General features: G+C 44.0%; 1 protein-coding gene across 5 annotated transcripts in view; it reads right to left on the bottom strand.

Moving 5' to 3' along the window:
* map1aa (microtubule-associated protein 1Aa) overlaps positions 1-13340 on the bottom strand; it is a 53747-nt gene that overhangs the window by 16796 nt on the left and 23611 nt on the right. The window contains exon 1 of one of the 5 annotated variants that reach the window (XM_023813977.2): positions 12005-12133. The exons of 2 other annotated variants lie outside the window; for them this stretch is intronic. Coding sequence is in view for 1 of the 3 variants with exons in the window: in XM_023813976.2 (XP_023669744.2) it covers positions 10535-10667 (133 nt within the window). In the remaining 2 variants the exon portion in view is untranslated. Of the gene's footprint in view, positions 1-10534; positions 10683-12004; positions 12134-13340 lie in introns of those variants that run through there. 2 more of the 5 variants (XM_023813978.2, XM_023813976.2) reach the window with 2 other exon arrangements.

The following is a 13340-nucleotide window of genomic DNA, read 5'->3' on the forward strand; positions in this document are numbered from 1 at the left end:
ATCTGGTGGTTTAAATCAGTCCTCAGACATTTTTTCTAAATGCAACAGCACCAGTAAAATTCCTTCTAACAGGCTTTCAGAGGCCTCCTGAAGACTGAGTGGAAGGCGAAGTACTCTGCTGCCACAGATCTCATTAAATCTTCTTAGCAGATGGATGGAAACCGTCCATGTTAAGCGTTTCGCTCTTGCCAGAAAGCATTAAACATACCAGAAGACCAAAAACAAAACACTAATCAGAGCCAAAAGGGTAATATAAAGCAATGAGAGAATAAAACGATTCAGACTGAACTGTAGGAAAGTGATAATATTCTGCAATGTCTTTCTGTATATAATAACTGTAGTTATGTAAACCATTTAAATAAGTATAATTTAATGCCCTTTAAAGGTCATATTGAATGGAGGTAATTGTTTGTGTGTGTCAGCAATGATCATTCATTGTGTGAAAATAGGGACTTTGCATGTTTTGTTTGACCACCAGTGCATTTTCTAAAAGTATCCACATTTGATGACGCTGATTGTGTTATAATTTATTATTTATGCTCATTTTGCTGCAGGAGCAGACCAAAGACAGAGGTGTAGCTCACCATATGAATCTCTCGGTATTTGCCAGCGACCTTGATTAGTCTGTGATTAAGCAGGTAAGCAGCACTGGAGCACTGGAACACTGGAGCACTGGAGAGCCAAAAGGACCCTAATGCTGAGCTACGAGAATATTCTTCTTAAATCTTGCTCAGGTATATATAAAACATATAAAAATGAAATATTTAAAAATGTGTTTATAAATTCGGCAATCATTTGTTTCATATAGACTGTATGCATGTGTGCCCCCAATCCAACCCTTCTGGGGTTCTAAAGTTAAAACTATACTGGTTTTATCTGAGGAATATTCCTGTGGAATGCACTCAACAAGATACCTAAAGTACCTACAGATATATGAACATATTAGCTGAGTTTTCTTTGTCTTTAATTAATTTCACCTAAGAGAAGAAAGCTCACAATCACAGAAACTAAGGCAGAAGAAAGCAGATTCTTTTCTTCTCTGCATACCTGAGTGTGTATTTTGGTATAACCCCTGTTTCATAATCTGCATTACGAAACAAGTGAACTTACTAAAGCTGTGCATAAAATAGGAAAAAAAAATGGAGGCACATGAACGATATGTTTATTCTCTCACCAAGATGTTAAAAATCAGATCGTTAAAGCCATCTCGTCTGCAAAATCCTAAAATAATTGCTGTTATTCATTTCTAATCCACCCAGCAAAGAAAGACGCTGTTATTTCATCAGACTGTTTCGGAAAATCTCAGTACAAAGTGAGTCTGAGAAGCAAATGCAGGGAGTCAATCAGAACCATTGAACCAGCCCCCGCTGTCATTCCATCGCTAATCTAGATGGTATCCTCTCTGTGAAACCTCTCCGGGGTTGGGTTCCGCTTATATTTTTGCCTTTGGCAGGCAGATTACAGAACGTGGGCCAGATAATCCTAGCAGCAGAGCCACATGCGTGTTCCACCCGAGGCCTTGGCCAACAAATGCAGCTTTTCCATTGGCCGTTGCCATAGGAACGCCATGCCGGCAGTCGCCGCCAGCTCCGTTACACTGACCCAGTCTTTTTTTTTTTTCCGCTGCGAGACGCATTGCAGCATTTCTCTGCGAGGGGGAAAGGAATGTGCCTTGGTGCAGCGTCGCATAGAACGGGACCCAGCGAGGAAGTGACTTTTAGGTGCTTAATCAGACAAACTATATTTAACTGGAAACACTCGTGGGCTATGTTTAACTCTAAAAATCAGAACGGTTCACTCCGCGGGGAGCGGGCCATTTTCTCCGCAGCCTGCTGGGTATTCGGGCAATCAGGGGCTTGTACAATGTGTTAAGGGAGAACGAGAGCAGGGAGGCTAGGCCTGAGGTTGTTTGGCAAAGCTGACAGAACTTTGGGTTTTATCCAGACGACAGACTCCGGTTACCCAGCTGCTGGACAGGCCAGGCAGTGGGGAACAGGGTTACCTTCCATCACAGTGACAGCACTATTCCATACTCCAAAAGACTATACTCCAATGCTACTCCAAAGCAGCCAGATAAACAGTCAGGTGAGTTTTCCACAGAGTCATGAACCAGACTAGAGGCTCACTGTGCCAGTGGGCCCATAACAGCCCTTCGGTACTGACTCCAGAGGCCGTTGCAGCAAGTTGCATCATCTCGTCACATCTCATCCTGTCCCGTCAGCGTAGATGGGAAGACGGCAGCATCAATCAGAGGGTGTTTTCCCAGAACGTTCCGCCACATTTGTGCCAGGAAATCCAAACACATACCTACAAACCCACAGATTGTTACTACATTGAGCTACATTGAACACTGAGCTCTTACTTGTTTTATTTTTTGCTACCTCACAAGAAACACAATTATTTTTCCCCACTTTGGCAAGCAGGTCCATGTAGTCTCTTCTGTGAAATGCCCTGGTTTGGCACTGGCTGAATGAGCCCAGTTCACAAGAACCATGACTGTACTTTCTAGCGGAGTAAGAGAACCAAACTACTCCCACTGTGGTTCTGATACCCAGATGCCTGCAGAAAGAGGAAGTGCATCTCTGTCAACAAAACAGGTGGAGCATAATTCACTGCCTCCATAACAGAGCTGTTGTCACCCTCTCAGTTATAGACAGCAGCCATTCTTTAAACGTGTTACATTAGACAAAGACTGACCTTAAACCACCAGCCAATGGCATTAAAATTTAACACCAAGAATTCTCAATAGCCACTGTTATTGTTATAAAATTGTTATAAAATGTCTATTTGGACAGGACATTATATCAGATCATGATGGATGTTTCATGCCTATGCCATTACTTGTGACAGATTTACAAGTAATGCCCCCCCCAAAGCAGGAATTGTTCTGTGGGGCTGGAGAATGACTGAGGACGGGGGACTGAAGCTAGCCTCATTGGCTTCAGATGACACAAGCTGTAGGCTTCATACCATGGGAGGAAATAGTAGCCTAATTAAAGCCCTACTGAAGCCTCAGGGTTCTAGACCCGGCCCAGACACCCCTAAACTCCTTACAGTTGTGCGGGACACTCCCCTCTACACCCCGGAATTCTCCCATGATGCCATTCTCCTGTGTGTCTTGCATCTACAGTGAGCCACTTACTTTTGGGAGTTCAGGCAAAGCAAAAAACACAAGTTTGTTGGTAACTAAACCAAAGACATATATTTAAGACTGTTCTGCTATTAGTAAAACGTGTCTGCAGATCACAGTGTCTCCTCGTGTACGTCAAGACACATTCCAGCTTTTACTCTACCCTGGTATAAAAGAAAACCAAACAAAATTTTGGAAAGAAAATGCTACACTTAAAACCCTAATCTTAAAACCCTTAAAGCCCCAAAAGTGAAGACAGACCACTAGGCTGACTCTATATTCGACATCCTTAATTAATTAGTCCACCATTTTCAAAGGGGTTCAGTGTAATGCCACCTTCTGCACCACCCATAATGTTAACTGTTCATTATAAAGACAATTCCTTTGTCTCAATGGCCAGTGAATGCTATTATGAAGGTGGACCCCGGCGGTTTCAGAACCCTGGACAGTACCTCTGTCCGCACTGCATAGATTGGCAGCAGAGGTGGGTAGTTCAAGTCCAGAGAGTAAAAGTCCAGGCCAAGATTTTATTTCAACCAACCAGTTGAGTACTCTGTGACTATGACTCTTTATACTCTACTGGTAAGTTTAAACAGAATCTTGATCTGGATTTTTACTTTCAGGCTCTGAATTACCCACCTCTGATTGGCAGCCATTTAATGTGTCAGATGACATATTCCTGCAGTTGGTGCCTAAGCATGTGCAGTTTCACAAAACAAACATGGAAACATTTGCAAATTACAACACAAAACCTCTAACCCTAACTCTTTTTGACCCCAGTCGCTTCCCCTCCCTCTGGCTCCTGAGCATCACTGCTAGTATGCTCCTCACCTACATCAGCACTCCAGCAATGTGGTGAAGAAGGTGAACTTTAGTCCTCAGTTACAATTCACCTCAAGGATATCAGTGCAGGTATCTAGGGCTTCTGTGGCAGAGCTATAAAAAGTAGGTCTATATGTATACGCAAGAAACACCTCTAAATTGGTGTGGATTTTTTTTCCGCGAGAACTACCAAGAAGAAGGCATTAAATCACACCCACCAAATATGTTTCATTTTCAATTAGCTGTTCACGCATCGCCCATCATGTGATTTAGAGCTGTGCAATCTGATGATTGTAATTAATGAAACCCCCCCCAAGCTGTGAGCAGCCGGCTTTGAAGACTCTCTTACACGAGCGCTGTGTGGGACAGTCGCCGACGCCTTTAATCCCTTTAATGAGCTGTGCCAGCCAGCCCCAGTCCCAGCTCCTGGATGTGTGTCGTCCAGCTGCTGCCAGTTTACACTGTTGGTCTGCTCCACACTGCCCCAGCCTGAGGCTCATCTCTGCAGTTGGAACTAACCACAACTGTAAGGTCAGCGCTCATTCACTCGGAACCGCATGTTCTCTCTGCTGGGGATGCTCTGTAAACAAACCTGCCAGGTCTAGGATTTTAAACACACCATGGATCCACAAACAGGCTCAACCTGATGACCATCGAGATGCAGAACGATCCTATGGTTCTACAGAAAATAACAATCAGAAACCAGCTTTTCGTTTAACACAAAATATGTGAGACATTTTCTGTGCCTGACTGTTGAAACCTGCTCTTTGGGTGTAACATTTGATCTCACATTATAACAAATAAATCAGCAGCAAATAAAATTTACCACGGCCCACAAACGAGTACAATGCCATCTGATATCCTGAAGAAAAACAGCTGTAATTAAAAGTCATCCAAGGATGAATTGGCTGTGGTCACGCCCCCCCATAAGGTGGGTATAAATAACCTTGCAGCATCAGCAATGTGCAGGGATCCGCTCCGCAGGATGAATCAGCCGTGTCAAAGGTCATGTTACCATCAGTCGTCCTTAAGCTACAGGAACCGAAGGTGCTGCCAAAGCTATGGCAACTTCCAGAAGCTCGTCCTGGAAATGCCGGCAACTTCCAGAAGCTCGTCCTGGAAATGCCGGCAACTTCCAGAAGCTCGCCCTGGAAATGCCAGCAACTCCCAGAAGCTCGTCCTGGAAACGCACAGCAACCTCTCCTGAATTTCATGGGGTGCCTTTTCAAGAACCCAAGAAAACATGAGGGCAGCCCAAGACCTGCGGGGTTCAACCATGGGGGGGGGGGGGGGGGGGGGGTGAGTGACGGAATCTTCTGGAGCCTCGACAACTCCCTTTCATCCAAACAGCCATTTTCTGTGCCTGCCCACCCACTGTGGCGCTGAACAACAACTCTCGCTACTTTAACTTAAACACCCCCCCCACCACAAAAAATAATCTAAATAAATAAAAAGAGGCTACATTACAGCACTGCGCCGAACTTCCACCAGTGAGCTGTTTGGCACAGGGCAAGGCCCCCCTGGGAGGGGGACTGAATAAAAGTGAAAGAAACAGAGGGCCCAGAAACACAACATACAGGTTGGAGGACCGTGACTAGTGTCTGTAGGTCCAAAACCCAGGAAGAAACCTGCTTTTGTCCATTTGATTGACACAGCCTGAATTAATGTAATAAATACGGATGTGTGTAGATGAATGGAGTCGGTCAGTTTGGGCACAGAGCCAGCCCGGGGAAATAAATAATGTTATGTAATGAAGGGATAGTGTGAGAGAGAAGGTGAGATCAGCACCAGTGGGTGGGGGGGGGGCAAGCCAAGGGTGACTCTCGCTCACAGCGGTCTGCAAAAGGGGGCCTCCTCTACCCTTTGTTTCCTCCCCTGGCGGCTCCATGGCGACGCACTGCTAGGAGGAACGAACAGCGCCAATGGTGAGGTCAGCGCAATTGGCGAGGGTGCCCACTGCTCTGCGAGGGGTCCTAGTGAGGGGGGGATGTCTCACTGGAGTGGGAGGGGGGGATGTCTCACTGGAGTGGGAGGGGGGGATTAGCTAGTTAACCAATGGGGAATCGTCCTGCACCCACCACGGTTTTATATTAGCATTACCGTGGTCCATTATCAGTTCACTTAAAATCTAATGAGATGTGAAATGTGCTAACGGGTCCTGTGCCCCCCCTCCCCAATGCAGCTAGATATAGCTGCCCCCCCGACTCACAAACACAGCAGGGGAGGCGACATAGAGTGGACATGGGGATGGGGAGACATCCTGAGCTGAAGTAGCTCATCCCCAGAGGTCAGATTAGCTCATTTGTAGGTGGGGGGTGTTGTCATGGAAACGGCATGGCTGCAATACCATCCATCAGGGCTGACAAGTCATTCATAAGGGAGTCATCATCCCATCCCTGACAAAACCAACCAAAAAGAAAAGTGCAGTGTTTCCGTTGACATGATCCGAAACCAAACACAGTAAGCATCTCACCCTAACGAGTCCTGGTGCTAGTTAATGCTGATGCTCATCTATCTGCCTTTACCATTCACCTACTAAAAGAAGTCAGACCTAATGCTGTGTTCCATTTACCTCAGTGGCCGTAACTGGGAATGACGTCACACATGAGTTGCGTTCCAGTACAGCAAGTACAGCAGGGACCTGTTTCAAATAGCAAGATTTCATTCTTAGTCAGATAACTTGTGCTGTTTAAGGTATCCCAGATTAAATGGCCTTTATTTTCATCCATTTAGATTTAGCCCAGGCTACCTTAAATCCGACAAGCTATCCAGCTAAGCAAGTAATCCTGCTTTGAAACGGGCCCCAGTTCTAGCCCAGTTAATTGTTAGCCTTTGTTAGCAATATCAGTTGATAACAACACATTATGCGGTATTTTGTGCATAACAACATCGCAGCAACACGTGCACAGACAGTGGTTGGACAGTACTGTGTGTATAACTGATTTAATGAGTAACAAATAAAACTCAAGTGCTAATAAATAGTGTAAAACTGCAGCTTTAACTTCTTGGATAAATGGGGGCAGCCATCTTGAATTCTGAGCTCGGGGTTGAGTCGGTTTCTCCGAGTTCAAGGGTCAGAATCCCTGCTTTAGTGGGCATTCTAGTTCAAATTTCCGACTAGGACCTTGGAATTTCCAAGTTACGAGTTCGAATGGAATGCAACATAAATATGGTAAAAACACTATACAAAGGATGTGCTATGTCAAGATTCATCCTGGGATGACAACGCAGGCCAAAAAAAAACAAAGCATATTGATGAAAGGAAACCATTAAAGTTTCCGGCTTATCCGTGGGCGGGTCCTTTGGAAAATATATCCCAAGAACCAAAAAAAATAAAAGCAAAACCAGAAAAGGGCTCTCGACAATGAAGGCCAAAGGTGGATTTGCGCACTGGCGGCCAGCAGGCCCATGGAAGCTCAGCAGTTGCCGGGCAACACTGCTTTAGCTGAAAGTACCAAATGCAAAAAAAATAAAAGTTCTCAATTTCCTCATGACAATCTGGGCTCATTTAAAAACTGCCATAAATCTTAGTGCTGGGGATAGTACAGAAAATTCCACCTAAATATGGCTGAAAACAAATGTTAGCAGAGTGTGAGGAGCACATCGTGTGCCTGCACAGAATCAGTCATTCAGTACGCTCGTCCCATCCGCCGTTTGGCACGCCGTCCTTCACTTTGTGAGTTTCAGGCTGTCTGCCAATGCATGACGTCACTCCAGCCTTCCCAAAAACCCAAATACACACACAGAGCCATGCAAAATACTTTCCTCCTCGCTGTGTAAACAATTACCAACTGAGTCACAGCTAAGAAATTAGCCATACATGGCTGATCTACTGCATACTGGGTTTGTAATTATTTACTTATTCCCTATCAAAGTTTCTCATCTATAAAAATGTACAGATGCCTCAATAAATAGCATCAGCACAGAGCAGATATGTCGAAGAGTCCTTCTTCATTTTTAATCCAAAATAGAGGAACATGGAGCAACTTCCCAAAACGTTTGGTTTTTTTTTCCAAATCCCCATGGCATTGCCAGATGAGTCATACCAACAGCTGACTTCTGGCTGTAGGAAACAGCAACTGGGTGTGGAGCAGAGGTGGACATTTTAGGTCCGTAAAGTAAAAATCCAGACCAAGATTTTGTTAACACAAAATATGTGTGACATTTTCTGTACCAACCAGTTGAGTACCGGTACTCTGTGACTGTGAAACTTTATATTCAGCTGGCTGGTTGAAACAAAATCCTCATCTGGATTTTTATTTTCCGCACCTGAAATGTCCACACCTCTGATTAATCAACCCCTTCAAAAACCTGACTGAATGAATTATTCTAGGTTTAGAAATCCAGTCCCAGATAAAATGTTCTAAATCAGACCACTAAGTGACGTAAGCTGTAAATACGTAAACGCTAACCCTGATGTGCTAGTATAGTAACTCATAAATTACCATAAGTACTCCTGCTGACACTGAGGATAACAATAAAAATAATGAGGTTGACGGCAATTAGGTTTAAACAAAATGCAAGTTACATGGAGAAAACTTTGAGAAAACTGAGGACCAGAGCTGAAGCGTGAGCCTTCGGGAGGGAAACAAACCCCCAGGGGCCAACTGAAAGCCCAGTACCAGCTCTTCTGATACTCATATGTGAAGGACCTGCTCAGCTAAGCACTTTCACCCCTTCTGGTTGCTCACTCTCATTACGCCACAATCAAGCCCAACGCTGTCAAATTTTAAGGCTAAAAAGAAATCCCGTGTGGCTTTCAGCAAGCAGCCACTGCAGTCAGAAAAAAAAAAAGACGCAACTTATATATTAAAACCTAAATTGCCATTTGGACGTCACTACCAGCTGGGAGATGGTGACCCAGGGCCTTCTGCTCAGCTCACACCCCTAACCCTGACCAGCGAGTGTAAGTGTGTGTGTTTGTGTTTGCGTACATGAGCACAGCTCCCCTGGAAAACACACCGTAACACGTGTGTACAGGCAAACACAAATGTAGAGGCAAACACCCTGCCAGAAACCCCTTCTTTGTCCCCAAACTCATCGGAATAAGGTGTCTGTGACGAGTAGGCAGCATACCCTCCTTAGGACATAACTTCCAGCTATATTCTTCGATAGAACCTAAGATTTTTTGACCAGTTAAAAACCTTTACCCATTCATTAACAAGCAACATAGCACAAAACTTTTCAATTATTCCAGGTGAGTTTTTATATGAACTTCCACTTGTCACATTTTTCCCTGTGGCCTCTAAATTGTATTTATTTTCTTTATTTTAGGTCAGCCACATTACCAACATTGATAAAAATGCTTTAATAACATAATGGTAATCCATTAAGCATTATAGGCTTAATTGCTTAGATTTTTAACCTTTGTGGGTACGTAACATTCATCTGGTATTTCCCCCTTAATTTTCAGTGCTTTCATCCATAATAACTTGTAACAAAAATTCTCTTAGTAAATTACATCCAGCTGACGTATAGGTATAAACAGTCTAGATGGCTATTAATATTACAGATGTGTGAAAAATTGGGTATGAAAAAATAAAGACATTACTCCGCAGTAAATAGTCCCAAGAGCGATGAAAAACGAATCACGGTTACAATACAGCAGTTCTGTGGAATAACCCCAAAACGATAAGTGACACGTGCCTCGCGCCCGTGTGATGGGGCACTTCCGGTTCCGCCCTCCACGCGCACCTGCGACAGTGCTACCCCAACCCTCCCGAGCCATTAACGGCAGCATCCATCAAGCCATTACAGAGTATAAAGTAAAAACAAAGATAGAAAGATCATGATATATTTAACTGGCAGGTGTTACAGTCATGAAGTATTCCAATAAGTATAATATAACACCTATACTGTAATATTTTTCATACCATTATTCATCCAGCCATAATTTGACTTTTTTGGAGGATTTTTTCATAAACAGATCGCAGCGTATACGAGTAAAAATACCCCAGCATCTGACACTGTGAGTCTGCCCGGGTAGGCAGCAGTTTATACAGCGTTTGTCAGCATGCTTCACCTGTTCGGTTATCAAGCAAACCTGCGTTACTTCAGACTGACACAGTCTGCGACTCCCTCTCTGCTCGTCCCTTTTCAGCGCTGGGACGTTTTAACGGGTCATCCAAATAGAGATCGTCTTTTATTCATTTAGGACACATACTGTGGTTTGGTTTTTTTTTTCATAAGAGGCCTGTCATATTAGGCAGCTCTTAAGAGAAAATTCTGTGTAATAAGAGCGCGGACAGTCATTTTCGCAAAGAAACCTAAATATTAATTACAAATAAAACTTAATTCTTAACAGAATTTATACAGCCTATCTCTATTTTATAATATATTGTTTAATGTGGACGTAGCCTACACGCGATTAGGGTCCAAGGCATTTCTCAACAGGTATGCAGGTTGCTTTCACGCGGCCAGTTCGGTCCAGTTTACGTCTCGTAAAGTGTAAAAAGTCTGCCTTTACGCATTTTGAGGTTTCCTTCACTAATCCGACAATGCAGTAAAATTTTCCTCCGTGATGCGATCGAATGTTATTTAATAGCCTACTGAGCGGTTGAAGGCGCGCTTCGGTCTGCCTACCGCAAGTCGCTGACTCATTCCGATGGGAGGACTGGTTGGAAAGCAGGACGTCATTATCCCAAACCAACAAAATTATTTTAAAAAATACACATAATATTAGTCTGTCGGCATTTAGAATTAAATAGAAAATCATAGGTCTGCATATATGGATATTTGTAACGCTTGTACCGAGGTTGTCGTCATCCACTACAAGCGGGCAACAGCGAGAAACTGGTGCCGACTGGCACTTCGGCAAATGAATATTGTCAGGAACGACGGCGGAACAGATTATTACGACTTGACAGCACGTTTAAAATACTGAGGCAAACAAACCAAATAATAAACCAGGAAAATTGATATTTATACGAGTTTCTTGCGTTATAGTCCTATGAAACTGCCTGTTCTAGGTCTATTTTGTTATTTAATAGCAGGCTAATATTTACAGCACCTCTGCTATTGGTCAGGCCTGGACAACGCGCTTAATGTAAAATGATGTGTCATATATAAAGATGTGCCACAGAAATAGATCACATGCCTAAATTTACCCTTGCCTCTTACAGAGTAAATTAGTACATTCAGCTATACTGGGAACTGTTTTGCCACGCAGTGTGTCGGTATAGTGGATCCGTCAGTGTACCTGCCGATCGTATACCTCTGATCTGCCTTCATCCAGATTACGGTCGCGTCGCAGTACGGACTGGGAATCGAGGCTACTATCCTTGGCCATCTGTACCGCTGTAACTATTCTGGTTTCGCCCTCTTTTCATCAACAGAAACGAACAAGGTCACGTACCTCCTGCGAACGCACCTTAGCCAAAGACATAACCCCATTTTAACACTTCGCTTACATAATAAACATCGAGCACGGCCGAATGATTTCCCTGGGAAGCAGGTGCGCTCTCTTCTTTTGACAACCAGGAACAAATGAGAGATGCGAAGACTTCTGTATACTTACTAATAATTATATGGAAATACAGACTGCAGACTAATTATTTATTAATAACTGAACATTAGCTTGCATATGATTATTCAACCAGATCTGAAACGCCCCTCGGCTTAATTAAACTCCCAAATACCCATTTGTTTTTAAATAAAGGGCTAAGCTGTAGGGAAAACCGCACCTGCGTATATCTTGCCAGGCTTCGTTAATACTTTTTTTAAATGTCATTTATTATCGACATGTTCTGAGTTTGATCTCAAACGTAATCTGCGATTCTTCTCTTTTAATCATCGACACGAACTGAAAAAGGGTCTTACATGTTTTTTTTTTATTATTAGAAAACATCACAGACACACATGTTCTGGCAAGAGCCACTGCGATTTTCCGTCCAGCCTAATAGATGACCAATTAATGGCACAGCAGCAACATCGCACTATACTAATATTATAGAGACATAACAAATGTTCCGATAATTACTTTTCGGTCAGAGTTTTTTCCAGATATGGGCGCAGCAGCAGCAGTAGACGCAGGATATCCGGAGGGATACGTACCGTCGCTGATGTCGGGCTGAGATAATCGCAGAGCTGAGCCTTTCGCAGCCGGAGAGTGAAGAGGCGCGCAGCCGCTCGGAGGAGCGCCTGTCTGGCGGACAGAGGGAGGGGTTCGGATGGGCGGGGAGGGGGAGGCGGGTGCGGCGGCAGGGATGCAGAAACGCCGCCTGCAGCCAGGGAGGAGCCGCGGACATGTCCTTACGGCACACCGGCCATTAACCCTTCCGCTGCCGACCTCAGCCCAGCTGTTGCTTTTAGGTTCAAAATGCCACTGCGCGTCTTGTTATGCGGTGACAGTAGGTGCTAGTGTCGGGCTTCATTTCCCCCTGATGCGTCTCATTAAGCCGCTCTGTCTGATACAGCGGATGGAGGGAAGCACCGTCGGACGCCAGCCCCAACCCCAAGGGGCCACGATACGTGTGTCTGTATCTGTTCATGTTCATTTTACCGGCACGTAAAGAGGATGCGGGGAGCAAAGCGGTGTCACGAAAATGGCCTTACAAAGATGATTTCGAAGGACTCTTGTCCAGCTTCCCTTTAAACGAATAACTGATTAACTTTCAGTTTCAGGTGTAATATAATTTGCTGGCATATTTCTATTTATATATGGAGCACTTCTAGCTGTATGTATATATAGATATATATACACACACAAACCAACTCTGTATTAATGCAGTTTTCCTGAAATCACTGCACATTTTCACTGCCAAACCTTTCTTGTGACTGAGTGCATGTGCAGTCCTGCATGCCTCTCCATAGGTCATCCGTTTGAAATCTCAATCTAATGTGAAACCCTTTAAAATTCCATGGGCCACCCGACACATCACAGAAACAGCTATGTACCCCCAATATTTAGCTTCAATAGATAGATAAATAAATAGATAGATAAATAAATAAATAATCCTTTGCATATATCAAACTCTCTCCTGCGCTCTTGAGCAATGGTGGTAACACAGACATTTCAGTCTATTTTACTGAAATATCCAGAGCTTGGTGTACCTTGGCGTACCTTATTGTGACATTTCAGCACAGTCCGTGTCAGCTACAACAGTGTCAGAGAGATAATGTATTGAGCATTGATACATCATGTTTCTTTACTCGTACTCTACATGTTATTCCTCACTTGTTATTCTGAATTGCCCGGGTGGGGGGTCTCAGGTGGGGGTCTCAGCACTCAATCACCATCACGTTCACCAGTCAGGCTGACTGCGTTCTCATCACCTTCATTTCAGAAGTAGCTGCCCTTCAGAACAAGACTCCATGGTGAATAAGCTTATCTGTCCTCTTTCTTGAAACCTACCCAGGGCATCGCTGGTGGGAATATCAGTCATTTTGG

Source organism: Paramormyrops kingsleyae, chromosome 11, assembly GCF_048594095.1.
Source record: "Paramormyrops kingsleyae isolate MSU_618 chromosome 11, PKINGS_0.4, whole genome shotgun sequence".
Classification (NCBI taxonomy): Eukaryota; Metazoa; Chordata; class Actinopteri; order Osteoglossiformes; family Mormyridae; genus Paramormyrops; species Paramormyrops kingsleyae.